Source organism: Megalopta genalis, chromosome 5 (genome assembly GCF_051020955.1).
Source record: "Megalopta genalis isolate 19385.01 chromosome 5, iyMegGena1_principal, whole genome shotgun sequence".
Taxonomy (NCBI): Eukaryota; Metazoa; Arthropoda; class Insecta; order Hymenoptera; family Halictidae; genus Megalopta; species Megalopta genalis.
In genome coordinates this window covers 4,531,388-4,541,103 of record NC_135017.1, presented here as the reverse complement: position 1 = coordinate 4,541,103, position 9,716 = coordinate 4,531,388, and the positions used below count along the sequence as shown (strand labels likewise).

Here is a 9,716-nt window from a genome sequence, read left to right as displayed (position 1 = left end):
GGAAGATCGGATCCTCGGTTAGGATAGATAGCTCTCTTTTTGCGGCGAGCCTACAAACTCCGGGTTCCAGCAAGAAGAGAAAGAACGGAGATTACTATGCTTCTTTGCTCCGCCTTCGTCGTCCCCACCCGAGCATAGACCTCGGCCGACAACACCTGTCGTTACGGCAGAGAACGACCGCGCTTTCTGTCAGTCTACACACAATCTTGCCTGACGTGCACGGCGATAGTTTACCTGCGCCTTCGCAAACCGCGGAACAGTGACGCTCGAGCTGCCATAATCTCGGCCACGCCACCTATAAACAACGGCGGGTTCGCCGAGGCAACACGGAAATCGTTTCCCCGGAAGGATCGCTGGTGCAGAGAGCTCGGCCGATTTCGAATCGGCTCGATGGTCGAACCGATTTCGAGCTCGAGGATCCCTGCGGCTGCGGTTCCGCGCAGTTCGTCTGGTGTGCGCGTAGTGACGCGCGGTGTCGTCGTCGTCGTCGTCGTCGTCGGCACGTGGTGAAGCGTTATCACGTAAAAAGGACTTATCGGCCGAACTGCCGCCTTTTTCTTTTCCCGTTCTGATGAGCCGACAATTGAAACGGCGCGAATAAAGAAGCCGACGTTGTTCGCCGAACGATTTATCCGTGAGTCGACCACCTACGCTGTTCGAATCGCGCGCCTGGGTCGGGTCTGACCCGGAGTTCGACTGTAATTACAGCGACGGACTTTCAGGGGCTGCGTCAACGTCAAAGACGACGCGGAGAAATTGGCCGAGAGTGCTCGGGCTGATTGGAAACATTAATTGTTCGATTTATAGCGATGAGATTGTTGCTGTTCGAAACGCACTTCAGAGATATGACAGACACAAGATTGCTAATCTAGGGACGGACTGCGTGAATCAGATTCGAAAACCGAACGATCGACGTTTCAAGCGTCCCTGAACAGTGCAACGCTCGAAACCCTCGGTTTTCCTTGTTGCACGAGGAAAATTTGAGGGTGAATCACAAGGAGGATCGTTTCTCGCGCATTTTCCCGCCAAAATGGCGACCGAGACGATCGGGTAGGCCGCCTCATCGGCGAAAAACCAGGAAAGCTGGTCGAACAAATGAAAACACCTGTGATCGTAAATCGAGGATCATTCTGTTCTCCAGTTAGTCACCAATTAATCGTCGCGACCGCCATCTTTGCTGGCCTCCGAGCCGCCTTTTACTCCAGATCTCGTTACCAGCGATACTAATCGGCTAAGATCATTGTCTGCCATCGAATCTGCCCCCCCCCCCCCCGAGGAGGTCCCCAACACCTTTCGCGATCCGGTCGCGGTGTCTTCGGCAACTCTGCTACCTGTTCTAGCTGTCCGGGTAGCGGCTCTCGGCGTTCTTTTACGTAATGTCTCGTGACGACCAGGTTTCTCAAGGTTGCCGCGCGCAGGAAACGTTCCTGCGAACGATACCGGCACGCCGGACTGGCTAAACCGCGATTAATTAGCGAGGGATCGATTAAGAGCCGCCTTTTCGCCGATTCGCTTGGCAATTTCGAACGAATTTCCGCCGTTCGCGGTCGTGTTTTCTTTGATAGCGGCCAGTCGACGTCCTTTGTCTCGTTGCTGGCGAACAGTTTCGGGTCGGATGGAGCTTGTCAGTGGCCTCCGGCTGATCTAGGACTCATACGATTAGGCTGAACAGACGTTGCACGAGTTCGGGACACGATTTCGGACGGTTTCTCCGTGTTTGGCGAGGTTCGAGGGTTTCGCGACCGACTCTTGTTGCAGGAGCAAGCAAATTTATGATGCAGAGGGCTGCGTGGTTTCATTGGCAACCAGTTTCTGAATTGTCTCAGAGTTATGCACAACGATTGCGTCGTGTTAGGTGAAAAAGTGTAACAACTGTATTCAAGCGGTACTTGAGTTGGGATTTTTGACTTCGAGGACTTTCGCTTATTGTAAATATTCGCAATGATTATGCGAATATTATAGACTCTCGCGAACGCACAGTGATATATTTTTAAGCAATATCATAAACATTTCAAGAATCGCCACGGTTTTCGATAGTCGTTATGTTCCCGCGCGAACAAATTTGTCCCGCGTCTGAAACGGCGCGTTGAAACGGCCAAAAAATCGTCGAAAGAATCGGAAAAAAAGGATGCCCCGAAAACCGTCGAGTTTCCGTTTCTCGCAAACAACCGCTACTCGGATCGGTATTAATGGCCATGATTCCGCGGTTCGAGCTCCGAGACGTTTGAAAAAGTGGGTGGAGCTATGTTGTGCAACAGCGAGTAACTGAATAAGTCGCGTGAACAGGTCTGGTCTGGTAATCAGAAGGAAATTATGGAATCCGGAGTGCAGAGGACTCCGCGGCCCTATTTGTTCAACGCGAAACGCTGTTATTGTACGTTCACGGCCCGTGATTGGGAGGACGGTGTCAACTGTAGCGAGCGCAGTCCTTTCTGACCGGCGCTCATCTTCGGCGATCGGAGGACTTAATGAGATTCGCTGGTGCCCAGCGTGCGGCGTGGGAACGTTTTCGTATACGTAATTCGATGATTCAGTGCATCGGATCAATAAGGACAGTTTGATGCTGTTTTCTCGAACGCAGACGAGGAAAAGACCGGAGCCGCGATCGTGATCGTGATTATTATCGAAGGTTGGAGGTGGAGGACAACGATGAGTGTCAGGGTCGTCGTGAGCGTGACGGAAATCGCAGACATGAGTCCGAAAGATCGGTACCTGGTTGAGGAGATCGGTGAGTGGCAGTTTTTCGATCCTTTACGCTATATGTTCATTGCTTTTTATCCATGTCTTGTGTTTAATGGGGTGTTTTTTCTAGGTCTTTTTTCATTGGTATCCAAAGATAGATCGTTTTAGGGCGTAGGATGATAATTCCTTCGTTTTGGAGTTTGGTAAATTAACGATTCGTTGGTGGAAATGGCTCAGTGTCAATTTTTTTTTAATAAACGATTTTCATCCCGGAGATCGATGTGTATCGCCATTTTGTTGATACAGTAAATTCTTCCTAATTGACGCTCAGCTTGGAAACAAAAATGGACAATTTGGGAAGTGGAGGTACGATTAAGCCTCACGGCTCGTTTTTACGTTGACAATTGCTAATTATAAAAATGAGCCGCCAGGAATTGTCCATTTTGTATACCAAGCTGAGCGTCAATTAGGGAGAATTTACTGTGCTTAGGTTTATGGAGAAAATCCAGCCCGTGCTACATAATGGCAGTGAGCATTAGGTTAAATGTGAAGTCTGTACTTCGTCTGACTTCTCTAGAATTAATTCTACAAGAAGTATTTAATTTTTTAACGATTTATTCTTATGTAAAACTTCGTTCAAAAGGCACCCCTAAAAATCGCCACTTTATCGATACTGTACGCTTGACAAAATTCTTGTTTGTACTACATAGTAGCATAAAACACCGTGAAAAATGTGAATATTTTACTTCGACTCACTTCTTTAGATTTAATTCTACAATGTGCTCTTCATTGTTGAACGATGTACTCTTCAGAAAAACTTCGCTCATAAAAGACAATTTTTAAAATGTTGCATACAGCTATTTTGTTGACTCTCTGTATTTGAAAAAATTCTAGTTTATACTATATCGTAGCAGGAAACACTGTGCGAAGTTTCTACTTCGTTTCACTTCTTCAGAATTAATTCTACAATGTGTATTTCATTGTCGAATGATGTACTCTTCGAAAAAACTTCATTCATAAGAGATAATTTTTTAAATATTGCATACAGCCATTTTGTTGACTCTGTGTATTTGAAAAAATTCTTATTTGTACAAGATAGTAGCAGGAAGCGCTGTGCAAAGTGCGAGGTTCTTATTTCGCCTCACTTATTTAGAATTAATTCTACAATGTGCACTTCATTTTGTCGTTTCGTTAATACTTTGACATCTGGGAAAAATCCTGTTTGTGCTACGCAATAGCAGTAAACATTGTGTAAAATGTGACATCTGTACTTTACTCATAGTTTTCCAAAATTAATTCCATAAAGCGTACTTCATTTTTTAACAAACGAAGTTTCTAACGCGAAACTTCATTCAGAAGCTATCTTAAAGAGGTCGTCAAGCACTGTAATTTCGTTATCGCTGTGTACTTGAAAAAATACCTGTTTGTGCTACACGACAAAATCAAGCACCGTGCGAAAGGAGAACTTCATGCACAGTCCTCCGAGTGAATCGAAACACCGGCTCTATTTTTCAGAAAGTTTCTCAACTTCGTGTTTCAATTTCGATTTTTGAGTTCGAATGCCCGCGCTCGTTTATTCTGCTCTAACGCAAAGTAGAAACTGCGTTATACAATAGTGATCGCGTTACCGATCAACCGCAACACGCAGACCGCCATGAAAGAAAAATGCCATCGACACGGATATCGCCATAATGCATTGCACCTTGTATCGGCAAGTTTTGAAAAATCCAGCGATATCCATGAATTTCTAGAATAGGAGAAAGTTAGAAAGCTGTCCTTGCACTTCAATTTTTCCGCTAACAATTCATCGATATCATCGCTAAAGCTCCATGGTGAATTTTATGGTGTCCTATGGTGTCGATCTTACGGTGTCCCTCGGTCGATCCTCTAGCATTTCGTAATAAATTCTCTCGCAAAGTACTCGTTGCGATGAAGAAGTCGCAGCTTTGCCGAGGATTAGATTTAAGCCGAGAAGATTACGAAATAATAGTACCGAAGTAAAAATAATAAACAATTGCTTCACGATGCTTCTTCGGATCGGAATGTAAACGCGTAAAACCGCCGGGAACGCTGCAGCGTTTTCTATCGTTACGCCGCTTACAAAAGTGTTTGTTGTAAACGTACAGAAGCCGCGGTCTATGTATAATTATCGACACGCATTACGCTGCAAGGTCGGCCGATGATAGTGATGATACCGATGGTTGTTGATCCCACGTAGTAATAAACTCACTCAACTGTGGTTTCCACAACAACAGTATCGGATGCTAACCTGCGGATTATCTGCGTTATTGTCGGACCATTAACTAGGTCCGTACAGGTGAACACCGCGAATAATGTCGTAACAATGTACACAATTTTTCAGCAATTTGTTGCCGTAGAAGCAACAAACTTTTCACAGGATACGATCACTTCGAAATTTGTACCTTTGGATACTCCGTTTTCTACCGAAAGACAAATTGAATTTTTGAATTTGTTCTTTCAGTTCGAAGTTCGAAAATTGAAAACACTGCTTGGACAATTTTTTTCCAAATCTTTGTACGATCTAGAGGATCATTGTGCTGAAATATTATTTTGCTATATTTTGGCAAAATTCAGATTTTATTGTTTTTATACTGATTAAATTGTTTGTACTGCTATTTCAGATATATTGACGGAAGATATAAACCTTCGTCGAGTCATTTTTGTACATTGTCTACAGAATTTGTTTTGCACATTCTCAAATTCTGCACGTTTATTTCTAGTACATTTCACATGATCAAGCAATAAAGCAGTCCTTTTTGTTTATGAAATCCGCGTGCCACAATATATGTGTAGTCCTCGCGTGACAAGAAAATAGCTTTGCATTTATGTTCCCCCTCTTACTAGCTGCCACGCTGCTGCAGCTAGTAAGAGGGGGGATATGAACACAAAAGCGCCTTGTTGTCGCGCGAGGACTATACATACATATATTGCCTCGTGACTTGTGGGTAGAATAGGCCCATAAGCAATACACACTAATACTCACAGGATATATCAGAACATGAAATAACTATTTATATAAATATAAATATGCATTATAAACAATGTTGTACTAGTGCGTATTGTTTATTGTTCTATTCGACTCATATGATTAAATTGTTATTATTATATCTTAAACTATATTGTATACCTTGTACCAAACTATTATAAAACTATTCCAATAAACTTCGCATGATGAGGCATTTCACCAGCCATTTTTGTTTACATAAATCAGCTGCTTCAATTTTTATATTTATGATGCACTTTATATATTGGCGAAACAATTAGTACGCATCTTAAAATAAAGCATTTCGTTCATTTCCAATAGACTTTGCAATGATCCATTATATCAGCAATTTTTGTTTACATAAATCAGCTGCTACAATTTTCACATTTGTGATGCAGTTGCTATTATTACCACCTAAACTCTGAAACATAATATAAAACTGCACCGATTTATTTTTTTTATATAGTGTCCAAAAAAATTACCTTATAAAATCACCTTAAAATGGAAGACAACAATCTTCTTCAATACTACTCCACCATAAGTCATCAAATCGGTCATTTTTGTTTACATAACTGAGATGTCACAATTTTTGTATATTTCTCTGTAATCGATAAACATGTTATCTCTCAATCTTTTGTTATCATTAAACATAATACAAAACACTATCGAGATACTTAGTAGATAATTGACAAAATCATTTCACATTTTAAAATGGACGATAACATTCTTTGCGAGTACAGTCCATCGTAAAATATTAAATTAGCTATCTTCTTGTACAATAGAATTGTGGTGACACAATTTTTATATTACTCTCTGAGTGGGCACAATATAAAACTGTATCAAGTCACTTTACAGATCGTTTAAACAATCGTTTCATATTTGAAAATAGACGATAACATTCTTTATCAGTACACTCCATTGTAAAACATTAAATCAGCCATTTCTTTTTTCTATATAATTGCGGTATCACGATTTTTGTATTGCCTTGTGATTCAATTGTCTGTTTAAAATCCTGGAACGTAATACAAAACTCTACCGAGTCACTTTATATGTACATTGCTTCAAGAATTATTTCACAATTTATAATTATTTTTCAATAGTTTTTATGGTGATACATTAAATCAGCTATTCTTATTTAATTGAAAAATCACAATATTTATACTGTTTTATTACTAAAGGATTGCTACTTCCATTTGAAACTGAAAATCATAATACAACAACTTCACTGAGTCACTTTATATATTGTTTAAACAATCATTTCACGTTTGAAAATAGAAAAATTATAATTTTTATACTACTTTGTTGCTAAATGCTTGTTACTTCCACTTAAATCTCGAAATCATAATACAACAACTTCACCGAGTCAGTTTATACATTGTTTAAATAATCATTTCACATTAAAAAATACAAGATAACATTCTTTATCAGTACACTCTATCATAAAGCATTAAATCAGCCATTTCTTTTTTCTATATAATTGCGGTATCACGATTTTTGTATTGCCTTGAGATTCAATTGTCTGTTTAAAATCCTGGAACGTAATACAAAACTCTACCGAGTCATTTTACATGTACATTGCTTTAAGAATTATTTTACAACTTACAATTATTTTTCAATAGTTTTTATGGTGATACATTAAATCAGCTATTCTTATTTAATTGAAAAATCACAATATTTATACTGTTTTATTACTAAAGGATTGCTACTTCCATTTGAAACTGAAAATCATAATACAAAAACTTCACTGAGTCACTTTATATATTGTTTAAGCAATCATTTCACGTTTGAAAATAGAAAAATTATCATTTTTATACTATTTTGTTGCTAAATGCTTGTTACTTCCACTTAAATCTCGAAATCATAGTACAACAACTTCACCGAGTCAGTTTATACATTGTTTAAATAATCATTTCACATTAAAAAATACAAGATAACATTCTTTATCAGTACACTCTATCATAAAGCATTAAATCAGCCATTCTTTTCTATATAATTGTAGTATGAGATAAAACATAATAAAAAATTCTACTTGAATCACTTTATATATTACTACAAGAATTATTTTTCAATAAACTTCATGGTGACGCATTAAATCAGCCATTCTTATTTAATTAAAAAATCACAATATTTATACTGTTTTATTACTAAAGGGTTGCTACTTCCATTTGAAACTGAAAATCATAATACAAAAACTTCACTGAGTCACTTTATATATTGTTTAAGCAATCATTTCACGTTTCAAAATAGAAAAATTATCATTTTTATACTATTTTGTTGCTAAATGCTTGTTACTTCCACTTAAATCTCGAAATCATAGTACAACAACTTCACCGAGTCAGTTTATACATTGTTTAAATAATCATTTCACATTAAAAAATACAAGATAACATTCTTTATCAGTACACTCTATCATAAAGCATTAAATCAGCCATTCTTTTCTATATAATTGTAGTATGAGATAAAACATAATAAAAAATTCTACTTGAATCACTTTATATATTACTACAAGAATTATTTTTCAATAAACTTCATGGTGACGCATTAAATCAGCCATTCTTATTTAATTAAAAAATCACAATATTTATACTGTTTTATTACTAAAGGGTTGCTACTTCCATTTGAAACTGAAAATCATAATACAACAACTTCACTGAGTCACTTTATATATTGTTTAAGCAATCATTTCACGTTTGAAAATAGAAAAATTATAATTTTTATACTACTTTGTTGCTAAATGCTTGTTACTTCCACTTAAATCTCGAAATCATAGTACAACAACTTCACCGAGTCAGTTTATACATTGTTTAAATAATCATTTCACGTTAAAAAATACAAGATAACATTCTTTATCAGTACACTCTATCATAAAGCATTAAATCAGCCATTCTTTTCTATATAATTGTAGTATGAGATAAAACATAATAAAAAATTCTACTTGAATCACTTTATACATTACTACAAGAACTATTTTTCAATAAACTTCATGGTGACGCATTAAATCGACCATTCTTATTTAATTAAAAAATCATAATGTTTATACTGTTTTATTACTAAAGGGTTGTTACTTTCATTTAAAACTCGAAATCATAATACAAAAACTTCGCCGAGTCACTTTATATATCGTTTAAATAATCATTTCATGTTTAAAAATAGAAGAACGCTAATGTTTATACTATTTTGTTATTAAATGGTCGTTATTTTCATTTTAAACTCTAAATCATAATACAACAACTCCACCGACACACTTTATATATTGGTTAAACAATCATTTCACACTAAAAAATAGAAGATAACATTCTTTTCCATTACATTCCACCATAATTCCTTAAATCAACCATTTCCGTTTATACAATTGAGGTGTCATAATTGTTATATTTCTCTGTGATTCAATTGTGTTGGCAATAAACATAATATAATATTTTATCGATCCACTTTGTAGAAAGAAATGTTCGTTCGAAAAATTATTTCACGTCAAAAGATAGAATATTGCATCCTTTCCCAATAGACGCCACGATGAAACGTTAAATCAGTCACTCCGATTAATTCATTCCGCCTATTATATATCTATTAACGTCGTCGGTATTCAATAGAGGTCAACTGAACAGCAAATCATTATGGAAATTCAGCGATCCGGTCGATCTCGTTCTTTTTGCCGAATAAATCATCAGTTTAGCTGGGAACGTATTTCGTGCCCGGAGAGCCCGATACCTTAGACTTACAATCAGAAATGAAGGACGCGTAATGTCTGATTGGAACTGGTTTCGCGTGAAAGGAAGCGTTTCGGTGTACATATGCAGCCGTTTGATTCGATAAAAAGAGAACCGCTTTTCTGCCGGGGACCTTCGTTCGCCAAAAAATCTTCCACGCGGAACGCGTCGCGATTCTTATCTTATGGCGTGCCTTTAACCATAATAAACGAAGGATAACCGTGTACATTGTCCCATCATCGAAGTATAGCTAGATCTTAATTACCGCGTCTCGATTCTCTGCCAATATTAAATTCTGATTCCTCTTACGATCCGCCATTTTA

At 37.9% G+C, this 9,716-nt stretch overlaps 1 protein-coding gene across 2 annotated transcripts in view; it reads left to right on the top strand.

The window, feature by feature from the left end:
• Positions 1–218: 218 nt before the first annotated feature.
• The window catches only part of LOC117219696 (uncharacterized), a 129,479-nt gene continuing 119,981 nt past the window's right edge, over positions 219–9,716 (top strand). Inside the window, exon 1 of one of the 2 annotated variants that reach the window (XM_033469038.2) lies at positions 219–2,728. In XM_033469038.2, coding sequence (XP_033324929.1) covers positions 2,650–2,728 — 79 coding nt within the window. In that variant the 5' untranslated portion in view covers positions 219–2,649. The remainder of the gene's footprint in view (positions 2,729–9,716) is intronic. The other variant, XM_033469046.2, reaches the window with a different exon arrangement.